The 12,903-nt window shown below is 37.0% G+C and overlaps 1 protein-coding gene across 2 annotated transcripts; it reads left to right on the top strand.

The window, feature by feature from the left end:
- Positions 1-4,944: 4,944 nt before the first annotated feature.
- prps1b (phosphoribosyl pyrophosphate synthetase 1B) lies at positions 4,945-9,150 on the top strand. Of its 2 annotated transcripts, none has more exons than XM_038299143.1 (7): positions 4,945-5,248; positions 5,602-5,791; positions 6,610-6,708; positions 7,187-7,311; positions 7,452-7,625; positions 7,820-7,979; positions 8,099-9,150. In XM_038299143.1, the coding sequence occupies exons 1-7, from the start codon at positions 5,127-5,129 to the stop codon at positions 8,189-8,191; spliced, it is 963 nt and encodes a 320-aa protein (XP_038155071.1). In that variant the 5' UTR covers positions 4,945-5,126; the 3' UTR covers positions 8,192-9,150. The 2 variants fall into 2 exon arrangements, with proteins under 2 accessions (XP_038155071.1, XP_038155072.1); XM_038299144.1 differs by having other exon boundaries at positions 4,946-5,248; positions 5,602-5,785.
- Positions 9,151-12,903: the final 3,753 nt, after the last annotated feature.

A 12,903-nucleotide genomic window follows, 5' to 3' on the forward strand; every position in this document is an offset into this window, starting at 1 on the left:
AAAAATTTATCAAAAGATTTTTTAAGGAAAAAAAAAATAAAAGAAGAAATTATAAGAAATCTAAATGTTTCTGACTATGAAGATGTTAAATATTAACACAAAATGACTTCAAAGTACAGGTCCAATTTTCACACTGAGTCATCAGGGGTATGAATGCAAAACTTAATTCAAGGCTTTAACCATTTTTTTATTGTCTTGATTTATTTATGTATTGTTTTCACAACCAAATGATTTTACAACACAGCCTCGGCTTCAATAAATTTTAAATAGATGTGTCGGTGTGTAAATATAGATTTTGTGGGGGTGGGGTTTAAAATAGTAGACAGGCTGATATTTACACACCCTTACTAATATTTTATCAAAAGGTCAATGCTAAGTTGTAGCCTCACCATTCTATTTATAGCCCAGGTTTCCTGGTGGTTTTGATTCACAGACTGTTCAGGAAAGAATTGCTGGAATCTATTTGATAATTTCCTGACATTAACCCCGACATTAATTATATTTACTCATTTTTTGTAGTTCTCAGGTGGGGGCCTTGTGAAGTTAAATCAGTTAATTTAATCTTAGCCTTCTTTATCTATTACAGAACCAGTATTGATGTAAACAGGCAGAATTTACAGAATATAGAACTCTTCCACACATAATGAGTGCTGAAAGTGCCATTTCAGAGGACATTTGGCTTATCTTTGTGGGCAGCTTGAAGAGTTGACAGTTTACAGCTCTCTCTCAGTTATACCCTCCCAGTGAGTGGCAATATACCGGGTCATGAACAATGAAGATTAGCACTGCTGTTCCGTGAGTTTAGAAACCAAACAGGCTTGAGCCTGGATGATAGTTGATCATCCTTAATGGGAGAAATGTGGACTTTGGGTTGATGACTTGAAATGAATCAGACTTAAACCACAGATTTGATGACTTCAGGGTTGACTTTGTTCTATCAAAAAATACTGTTTACTTGATTTTGGCTTTGAACTGTGACTTAACTTCAAATCACTTTCTCTACTTAAAACAGAAAAAAAACTGTGATGTGAGCCTGGTAAACCCTAATATTATCTGTCTATTGAGTGTCATAAATAATATTTTCCTAAGTAGTAAGGAAAGTTCCTCTGTCTGGATATACAGCTATCATTTTCATTATGGCACAAATTTGGGGATTGATTGATTGATTGATTGATTGATTGATTGATTGATTGATTGATTGATTGATTGATTGATTGATTGATTGATTGATTGATTGATTGATTGATTGGTTGATTGATTGATTGATTGATTGATTGATCTCACAGTGGAGGAATGTACTCATTATATCAGCTCAAATAGTCAAAGGAGAAGAATGTACCAAAGGAAAAAAAAGCTGCATGGGATATATACAGTACAGGAATGGAATGAGAGCTGTGTCCCTAATCTAATAACACAGTGTAATATGCTTCTTTAACTGTGATTCGGCCACCCCAGTTTCCAGGTTGGTAAGCTGCTCTAAGCAACTTCTATTATCTGAGTAAGATTACAATTTCTGTCAATTTCTGTTTTCATGTCTCATGGTTATTTAATACATATACATTATGAATTGTTTTATAAAGAGTTTGCTCTCAGTGATCTCTTCTCAGGAAAAAAACAGAGAGAGGAAGCTGCAAGGTGTAAACACAGAGCTTTCATTTATGATAGTGAATCTAATAATAGTTAAAATAAAATATTGATTTGCTTCCTTTGTTTTCTAACATCATTAACGTCTCAGAGATTTCTCATTTTGACTTCTTAAGGACTTGAAATTTAAATTTGAAGACCTGGATCTGACTGGGGATTTGCAGGTCTTGTTTCTCGAATGTGGCAACCTTCCAGTCTTAACTTCTCACCTGACTTTAGACTTGGCTACAAATACTTCAGACTTACTTATGATTTTGTAAGTCTCGACTTGGTCCAACCTTTGGAAACTTGCGATAAGTTGATTAATTCATACTTGATTACTATTGTTTAAGCTGATAATGTTCAGATCTATAGTTGATTAAAATGGCCTCCAAAGGACTTGCATCATTTTCATCAGGCTCTGCTTCTTAATCAAAGAGTAGTTGTGCTTCTTAAGTGTTTTACAAGCTCCTTAAATGTCCTTTGTTCTAAACATTGATCTGCCCAAACAAATTCTTTCATGCTGTTAAAAAGAAACCACAGTTTGCAAAGAAGTAGGATTTCTGATGACAATGTTATGCAATGACCTGGCCAAAAGATGTTCTTAAAGGTGGTTAAAGATGGGTTTTTTGTATAATTCTATCCTGGAAAAATAAAGGTTTTAATACATACTTGAAAGCTAAAAATAATGCGACATTTATTAATTGTTGACAATGAGTGTACCGTCTGACATCTCACCCCATATAGTTTTGCATCTTATCACATAGAATCTAGTACGAATTATAAACATGTTAGAAAGCTGTAAATGTAATATTTTCATGTCTGTATTTATGTTCTATGTCTTCAAATAAATTGAACTGAATTTTAACTGCAAGGTTGACAGTTATACCTGACTTTAATATTGAATTTAAAATTAGGTGTGACTGTGACGTTTACAATAAGTCAGAATGGTGTTAATACTGTACAAAATCCAATGTATTCTGAAGGGATTTGATGTGGTAAGCATAATTTACTGTAGGGGATAATTGTGAAGTTGAAGGAAAAGTAAACACATTATTATTGTTTTTTGGTACTCATTTAGCATTTTGGAGTGTTGCATGTACTTGTACTATACGTTGATGGATTAATTTGTTGTAAAATCATCTCTCACAGCACTTACTGATGCATGTTTTTGGAGTATATCTGTACCAGCTATGAATATATGCAGAATGAACTCTTCTTCATAGTTTCGTTTTACAAAGCTGAGAGCCTCTTTGAACTGCAGCATAAATCTTTCAAGAGATTTTGAATCGGATATAGGTCTGGAAATTTTACATTCAAAAATTATTATGATTTAATCCAAAGCCTTCATTCTAAGGTGATTCTCTTGCTTAGAAGTCAATCTCCAATACATTTTTATTTCCTTCCCCTTTTTTTCAGGGCTTTTTTATCTCCTCCAATTTCAACATCAAGTCTTACCAGCGTCCCTCTTCTTGCTAAAGAAAAACATTTTGCACATAATGAAAGTCCTAGCACTGCATGTTTATTTTCAGCTACAGAGGGTTTTCATCAAGGCCTAAATGATTCACATTGGTTTCATCTGACAAAACCCTATAGGTAGATCTGAAGCTGTGTGATTTACTTTTTAATTTAAAATATTGGACAAAACAGTTCACAGTAAGAGCTTCATAACAGTACAGGTTTAGATCATCAGCCTGGTATAAAATCCTCTACATATTTTTTTCCAGTGGCCCATCTGTGATGCTGTTTGCTCTATAATATTCTCAACAAATCTACACACCTTTAAAGAACAGCTTGGTACACTAGTGAGAGAAAATGCTTTACATTTGATCTAGTGGTATGAGACCAAAGAGGAGCTGAATACAAAGGAAACCACACTTTTCGCATGTGTTCTTGCTTCCACCTCTCAATTATGCACAACTTTGTTTTGGTTTATTGCCTTACATATATCTAAATAAAATACATTATAGGTTGCAATATATATATATATATATATATACATATAAGCAAAAAAAGACACTGCGTATTAATATTGTTGTGAGGCACTAAATAGAGCTCACTGATTGTTTATTTGAAGGGTCTTTTTGCAGCTTTATATGCATCAGCTTGATTATACAGATATACTACAAACCAAAAGGTCACAGAGATAAAAATATGAAAACAGCCCAGGAATCTCTGTTCCTGGGCTGTATTTAGAAACACAGCACAGAGATGCGTGTAAATACATACTGAGAGGTCAGCATTTTAAAAGAAACAATTTTACAAATCTGTCTGAAAGGGGAAGTTAAATTAGCAAACTTTAGCTGATGTGCAAGAATCACGTGAATGTTATAACATAGTAAATGCTGCTGTGGAATGGATTTTAACCCTTTATAGGGCAAGTTACCCCTTGAACCCTGTACATCTTTTTTTCACATTAGACAAATTAGATGAGCCCTTTATTGATATATTACCTACTGTTAAGTTGAAAAAAAATTTAACAAGAAAAAAAGGTAAAAAACTCATTGAAAAGTTAAAAAGTAAAGTTACAAAGTTGATAAGCATAGTTAACAATTATATGCAGGTTTATAAACTAAACAATGTAAGTGCAAGTGTTTTTCATGAATTTGTTATAGAAGCACTTTTGCTATTTTTCTTAACATATTCGGGCAAGTTTACGTTTCTTGTTATTACATTGACATTAATTTTTGCCATCAAAATATTCATATTTTTAGAATGTTACAAAGGTAATAAGGTCTTGTCCTGGATATTTGCATTTTGTATCTCTCCTTCTTTTTCTATGTCTGTTTCTGTCTCCTTGAATCCTAGTCGGCCTCAGCAGATGAGGCTTCTTCCTGTTAAAGGGGAGTTTTCCTCTCCACTGTCGCTACAAGCATGCCTAGTTGAATTGAATTGATTATAATGACACTATTGGCTTGAAATTTTTGATTTTCAAAGTATTTTACTAAGTGCCCCTATAAAGGGTTAAGTACATGTACATAAAATAAGGTTAACGGCCGCATAATAGCTCGATTTATGGGGTATTCTGTAGATTCCTCAAAGTAAAATCGAACAACTAAGTGGTTTGTTTGAGGTTTATTTTTAATTTTCAAAAATGTACAGTCGTGCCAAAGCACACGCATTACTTAGGATATGTTACGTTAACTAAATAGAGAACTAAATAAACTACAATAAAAAACATAATAAAGGGGTCTGCCTATGATATAAAATGACACGATTCAAGAAATAATTCTTGGTTTGAGTGACGCTCGCGCACGCTATCAGCTTCCTCGTTGCCGCTGACGTCATCTCGGCACTGCGTAAGTAAAACCTGCGTGCGCGCGCTCCCCATTTCCACTCATCCGCACGCGCGAGGTGTGGGACATAATGGAGGATAGGTAGGGGGACTCTCCACGGCTCGTTAAAGAGTAGCTTATCAACTGTTGACTTATTTCCAGTTGTCGCCTCCGAATCGACCGCTGCCCGCCGCCGCAGCCGAACGGCGCAACAAACGACGCAACAAAATGCCGAACATCAAGATTTTTAGCGGCAGCTCCCATCCGGATCTGTCTCAGAAAATAGCAGACCGCCTCGGTCTCGAACTGGGGAAGGTTGTTACCAAGAAATTCAGCAACCAAGAAACATGGTGAGTTTTTCTCTATGCTGCGGAGAAAATGTTAATCAGTGTAAAATATTGTAACGCAGCTGTTTGTTAGCCGCTAATGAGAAACGTGCAGTCACCGTGAAAATTGCCGCGCGGTGTTTTCAGGAACTTGTAGTCCTTGTATGCTCAGAACTCATGCCAACTTGCCTGTTTAAAATACGAGTTAAAAAAATCCTCAGAATTAAACTAAATTTGCTGTATAACACTTTATTCTTAACTTATCAACAACATCCCCCTTTGATCAGGCCCAATCACATGGGCACAGAAGCCATTGTTTACTCTGTGTCATCCATCTGCTCAAAGTGCTGTTTGTTTTCTCACCTCTTCTCTGGCAGTGTGGAGATCGGGGAGAGCGTGCGTGGAGAAGACGTCTATATCGTGCAGAGCGGCTGTGGGGAGATCAATGACAATTTGATGGAGCTGCTGATCATGATCAACGCCTGCAAGATAGCTTCAGCCTCCAGAGTCACAGCTGTTATCCCCTGCTTTCCTTACGCCCGGCAGGACAAGAAGGACAAGGTGGGGGTGAGGGATATTTGTCTACTTACTTCTGTCATGCCATTTGCCACCCAGCATCATGGCCAGAAGCCTGCAGACATGTCCACCTGCAATCAGCCCTTAAGGCGGATTTTCTTTTAGTTTTTATTTTCAGGTTTTCCCATTTACTATTATTTCACCCTTTACATCCCATTGCATGAGTAGCATGACAGTGGAATGTTTATTGCATGTTCTTGTGCATCTTGCCGAACGTGTATGTTATCAAAAAGTGTGACCAATCAAGTTCAAACATAACACTGACAGATTTTAAGATTTAATTTCTGTTTATCAAGTTGATTGGAGCTTATTGATAAAACTTGATTTTTCAGAAATGCCCTTATGTTATAGCACAAGTCCTTGTGTTATAGCACAATAATGGAAGAGACTACTGACTCAGTGCAGGTCTAGCTAAGCAGTCACTGACTCTCTCAGCATAGGGGTGTAGGTCATGAAATTAATTTGCTTAAGTAGCTTGCGATTTAAAGTGCTGTGAGTGAGAATAATAAACGAATGCTTGGTGCATTTTCTTTTAACCAACCTTTGCACTGACAAAAGGGGTTTTATTTTTTATCTACAAGAAATCAGCTGTTGAATTCAATAAAATATATATTTTTTATTAATTCAAATAAATGCATTATTCAGAGAAGTATTTGCCTAAATTTAGTGTTGATTTTATCCTTTTATTGATGTGACTGAAGTCTGGTGCTGAGCTCTTAGTAAAATGTTATTTTTAGAAAGGAGTCATGGCTGCCATTTTTTTTTTTTTTTTTATTCCATGTGACTAAACAGATCTGCTTTCATTGCAGAGCCGTGCTCCTATCTCTGCCAAGCTGGTGGCCAACATGTTGTCTGTATCAGGTGCGGACCACATCATCACCATGGACCTGCATGCCTCACAGATTCAGGTGGGTTACAGCAGTTTGAAAAAAACAACTTATAATTCCACTCGTTCAGCTGATCCATATTCAGGATAGCATTTGATTTTTAATTCACTTATTTGCTTTTCTCTGCCAGTTTATGGCATCCCTCCCTGCTTAGGTTTATGGCTTTCCTAAGTCGGCTATATCTCAGGGCATTTATCGTTGATTTCTGCTCCTCGTTCCTTCTAAACAAATAAACGTGACTTGCTTTCAGCCCATAACAACTTGGTGTCAGGTGAAGAGCTTTACCTGTCCTTCCTGTTTGATACAGATGGTCACAGCGAAACAAACTACTGATCAAGTTAAATACATTCTAGGGAAATGTGCTCCAGACATGAACTCTTAATGTGATGCAAAACGTGCACATAAGCTGTTTGCACAGATCTGGCTTGCATAGTTGTGAGAACTAAGGCTATAAAACAGCCCTGTATGACAAGAAAGAATTTGTTTATCTTTTTTTCAGGGGTTCTTTGATATCCCAGTGGATAACTTGTATGCAGAACCGGCCGTCCTAAAATGGATCAAGGAGAACATCCCCGAATGGAAAAACTGTATAATCGTGTCACCTGATGCAGGCGGAGCCAAAAGGTATGACCAGCCTTAGCTGCTCTGTATTTCTTTTGGGATTTACTCCTGATTAGTGTTTTTTGTTGACACAGCGTAGCTCCATAACAAAGCCATTTGATGTGATTATCCATGTGGTGCTCTTTGTACTCTTCCCTGTTCAGGGTCACCTCCATTGCAGACAGACTGAATGTGGACTTTGCTCTCATTCACAAGGAAAGGAAAAAGGCAAATGAGGTCGACCGCATGGTTCTGGTCGGAGATGTGAGAGATCGAGTTGCAATTTTAGTGGATGACATGGCTGACACGTGTGGGACAATCTGCCACGCTGCTGACAAGTGAGCTACTTTTTTTCTAAGTAAACATCGTTCGAAGATTTATCATGGAAACAGAAAATAGAATAATGTTTGTGTCCATTCCCCTATTTATTCATCCTTCCTTTTTCCTATACAGGTTTCCTGTTTAAAATCTAAACACTGTAGAAAGAGCTTGTTGATGTCTTCATTCAACCGTTTTCTTTCTCTCCCTTAAGGCTCATCTCTGCGGGAGCAACGAAGGTTTACGCCATCCTGACCCACGGCATCTTCTCCGGTCCGGCCATTTCGCGCATCAATAACGCCTGCTTCGAAGCCGTCGTCGTCACCAACACAATCCCGCAGGAGGAGAAGATGAAACACTGCTCCAAAATACAGGTTGGAAAGCAACTCAAAACGTGAAATACTTTACTGATGATGTTTTGTTTTATACGATTTCTCAGTCATACATGTTGAGATTCACCAGCTGCTTCTGATGGTTTGTTTTCTTCCTCCAGGTTATAGACATTTCAATGATCCTAGCAGAGGCCATTCGCAGAACTCACAACGGGGAATCTGTGTCTTACCTCTTCAGCCACGTCCCCTTGTAGCAACGGCATCATCTGCTCGGTCGATACCAAATAAGACAAGAAGGAGAGCCCCCACCCCAAAGAATACCATTCGCAAAGCTGTTCTGCTAATTAACCGTGTTGAAATCAAACGATGAAAAGATCAGCTGTTATGTCTGTTACTAATGCCCCCCCACCCCACCTCCCGATTAGGGAGCCGAAAGCAAAGCGACTCGGTTTTAGGCAAGCTTATTTATAATGTCTATGGATAAATGAGGTGTTTATCCCCTGTGAACTGTGTTTGTCTTTTGGTACATTTAACTCATTGTTTCTCCTGATCATCGTGTCACTTTGTTGTCAGAGCTTCTTTAAATATCCCCGGCGGGTTCCAGTGCTCAGGAGAAGCGTCTGTTATATTAAAGCTGTTACAGTTGCTTTCTGTTACAACAAATGCGTGTAGTTTCCTCTTCTGCTGCTTGAAAGGATTGCAGTTACTCCAGTGAATGTGTATTTAACTAGTTTACAGTGCCACTAAAAACTCCACTCAACCAAGAGTGCCTCAAAAGTCTGAAATTAAATGACACTTTCCTCTAGTCTCAATTACTCCTCTCCCCCCTTTTCTCACGTTGTAGTTTTCTTTCTCAATGAACGGCTTTGGAGTGTCTTAGCAGGCTGAAAACTATTTTTTTCTTTTAGAATGTTTCTTTCAACTCTTGAGGTGCCCTCATTGACAGGGGAATGCCCAGTCTCTCCAAAGTTTTCTTTTGTTTTTGAAAGTAAGATAAAGAAGCAATCAGGTTTTTAGCTTGGGGTCTCTGCAGGTTGGAGCTTCCTTCAGAAATGTTCACCTGCTGTCCTTGTGTTCTTTTTGTTTTGTTTTTATGTCAAGTAATTTGTCATCAATGTGCATAATTCAAGCCTTCGTGTTCTTTTACAGTAGAACGAATGCATTGCGTATGAGGACGCATTCTCAATAAATTTCAGTATGCCAAAAAGAAAAATCTCTGGTCTCTTGCTTGCTACAAACTGTTTACACTTATTTTACATTTGCTTTAAAAAGGTTTAAAGTGCTTGGATTTTTTATTTTTATTTTGCTGCAATACAAACACTTATGCTAACCTGTTAGTGAACAGTAGTGAGGTATGTACATGGCTTCTATTTCTTGATCATGTTAACTCTTGTTTCTCCCTTCCATTTTACTTTTTATGATTTAAAAAAATCTGCTATATAAAAAATGTCAAGTTGGACATTTTATCCTATCTCTATTTATTAATTAATTTTTTTTATTGTTGACATTTAAACGTTTTTTTTTTTCTGGTTTTTATTACAGTCTGGTGATTTTAAAGATGAACGGCCCAAAACAACCTGAAGCATTAATATTTTTAGTCTGGATTTCAAAACCCGACTGATTAATTATGCCTATTTAAAAAAAATAATTCAGTTTTTGCATTTGCTAAAGTGAAAAGTATTTTGTTTCCTAACCTGCTATTTAGAGGCATATAGAAGGTTATTTTTAATATTTGATTCTTGCAATATAACAGATTTGTCTTTAACACTCGAAGCAAATTTTTCAGTGAAATAACAGTTACTTTCTTTTCAGAATCAGCACTGGCACTTTTAATAGTGTTCCATATTAAATTTGAAACAACCCATTGTTTATTGTTAAAGTTTATTTATTGTTGCCTCTTTTAGACATATTAAATACCCACCAGCTGTTTGGCTCTTCTGCGATGGACTGGCGACCTGTCCAGGGTGTACCCAGCCTCTCGCCCGTAGGCAGCTGGAGATGTGCACCAGCAGCCCTTGTGACCCCGCTTGGGATTAAGCGTGACAGGAAATGAATGGATGTTTTCCTTTTTTCTACTGCAATGGTTAGATGGATTTGACAAGAAGGGATGGACATGTGAGAAAGCACCTCACTTTTACTGATTAGCACAGGGGAGAATCAGCGATGTTCTTGGCTGCAAACCCCAAGCTATCCTTTTAAAAGCACATGGCATCATAACATCTTAAATTAGGATGAGCTGCGTGACAATCTCATGGTATGATCCAGAAAAAAACAGATAAATGCAGCAGGAGGACATCCAAAAAAATGGCCAAATCAGCACTGCATCAGTTACCAGACAAAAAAAACCTCTACATCGTTATCTCCATACTTAACTATTATAGAAAGTCTGTGGGCTAATTAATAAAGAGACAATAAAGAAACTTGAGAAGGCTTAGGGGAATGCAGAGATTATGCTCTTAATGGTCAAAGATCCCTCCGATTGTTCTCCAAACTGTTCTGACTGAATTAATCCTCAACTGACTCATGTTCGCTCTATTAAAATCCCATAAAAGAAAGTGTTGGATTTCTGAAAAAGAAACCCGTCTTAGTTTAGGCTACCATAATAAAAGGTGGATTTATTTTTAAGGTTCTTACATAGATGATCATTTCTGCATTTTACATGACATTAAGATTTATCCAGCATTGTTATTGGTGTAAAGAGCCTAAATGAAGTAGAAATAATATTTAACCTTGCAAAGAAAAATGTGACCCATCAGAAACTGACTGCAGGGGGTAAGTGTACATTCTTCTATATATTTCCGTAAAACATGCGAGAAAAAGAAAGTTCATGCACTCTGAGTAACTATAGGTAGATTCAAACTTGATGCTCTATGGATTTTCTAAACATTTGATCCAAATCGGATTCACAGTAAAAATACTGTCTATTTGCAGCTAAACACTATTTGCCGAACTGATGCACTGAATTCCTTTGTGCTGTCGTTTGATTATGTAAACCGACTGGGTTCATCTAAGAAAGTGTTAAATTATTACGTGAGCGTTTTTGTCACATCTTTGCTAGAGTTTGGACTCATTTATGATAAATATTGAACTTTATTGATCTCACATTAGAGAAATTTACCTCTGCATTTAACCCATTCCCTTGGGGAGAAGTGGGCTGCCATTGTACTGCGTCCGGGGAGCACTGTGGGGTTAACCCCCAGATTCCACATACTCCGTCAGCGCTCCGCTCCGCTCCGCCCCGCTGACGTACGTCGTGCGGAGCGCTTGTCTTTCATGGAAATCAATGAGAGCTGTTCCACATCCACCGCTACTCCTCCGCACGTCTCCGTCCACGTACATCTTCTCCGTCCGTCACCGACAAATTACGGAGCCGAGATAGCTCCGCTCCGGTCCGGCCAGGTCAAGATCCGCAATTGCAATCGCACCAAACAGGAAGAAGAACATCTACAAATTCCGGTTCGTCAAATTAAAACATAGCAGCAACAGATCGGTGACTAGAAATTATAGCACAATTCTTATATATATGTATATAAATATATATATATATATATATATATATATATATATATATATATATATATATATATATATATATATATATATATATATATAAAAAATCTAACACCGTTTATTTAAATGATTGGATCCAAACTATTGGTTATTCACCAACCAGGAAGCAGATTTCTCATCTCCATCAAAAAATTTATTTTATACCGAGGGACTTAAACTTTAATCAAATCCATTCAAAAGAAACTTCTTATTACAGGAATGAAAAGAGATGCTGAGTTTGGGAGTAGAGAACAAGTTCATTCAAAAAAAGCTGTTTTGAATTATCCTTATCCCCGTTACAAAAAACTACAAATATATATATATATATATATATATATATATATATATATATATATATATATATATATATATATATATATATATATATATATATATATATATATATATATATATTTGGGCAGAAACTGGACATATGCTGGATGATGGTGGGATCTTTTTAATATGTCATATTAAATTAAGCGTTCACAGGGTTCATACAGGAATGAGTGACTCTAATTTAATGCTATTTTAATGCTATTAGAAATGATTTTAATGCCATTAACAAGAACCATGTACACAAGTTATTAGTGTACATGAAATATGAAGGAGCTGTAAGCACAGTTCCATGACTCCTGTATGTATGTAAACACACACACATATATATACGTATATATATATATCCTCTAGCTTTTTCTCCGCCTGGAGCTTCCTTTCCGAACATACGGCTTTATGATCAGTTTCACGCAAATTAATAGCGATATAATATATCGGACGAAATTGTTTTTATAAGCATTTTTTATTAAAGAATTATAAATACTTCGATAAACATATTTAAATAATTTTAGTGCCAATTAAGGCCTTGATTTAAAGAAAAAATGAATGAATTGTAATTATTTTTAATGATCCGCGGAAACCCTGGTTCATCTCGCGCATGCCCTCTACGATCTCCAAGAAACTCAGAGCGGAGCGGAGGGGACCACAGCGGCGGCTGTAGGCTTTGCTTTGCGCAGGCGATCTGGAACGCAGCGGGGCGGAGCGGAGCGGAGCGCTGACGGAGTATGTGGGATTTCAAGGTCAGGGTCTTGCTCATGGACCCAGGGTGCAGGCTGTGGCGATCAAACTGGGTAGTTGCAACCTTCACATAATACAAGCTCATTGCTCTAACCTCTAGGCCAAACACTCCCCTTTATTAACATGGTTTCATATGTGTTAACCAGGTCTCCATTCCTGCCAGCCAACAGTGTATTAACTCTTCTTGAATTCTCTTAATACACAACATATACTTGATTCAGAGCGTGAAATCTGTGATTTTACTCTCACAATGAAATACCTCTTTTTTTTATCATTTGAAGAATAACAAATAAAACGGCCCAGATAAGTTAACAGGAATTCTGCAAGCAATTATTTTGACAAACTT

Source organism: Cyprinodon tularosa, unplaced genomic scaffold, assembly GCF_016077235.1.
Source record: "Cyprinodon tularosa strain WSP-4 unplaced genomic scaffold, ASM1607723v1 ctg42, whole genome shotgun sequence".
NCBI classification, from domain to species: domain Eukaryota; kingdom Metazoa; phylum Chordata; class Actinopteri; order Cyprinodontiformes; family Cyprinodontidae; genus Cyprinodon; species Cyprinodon tularosa.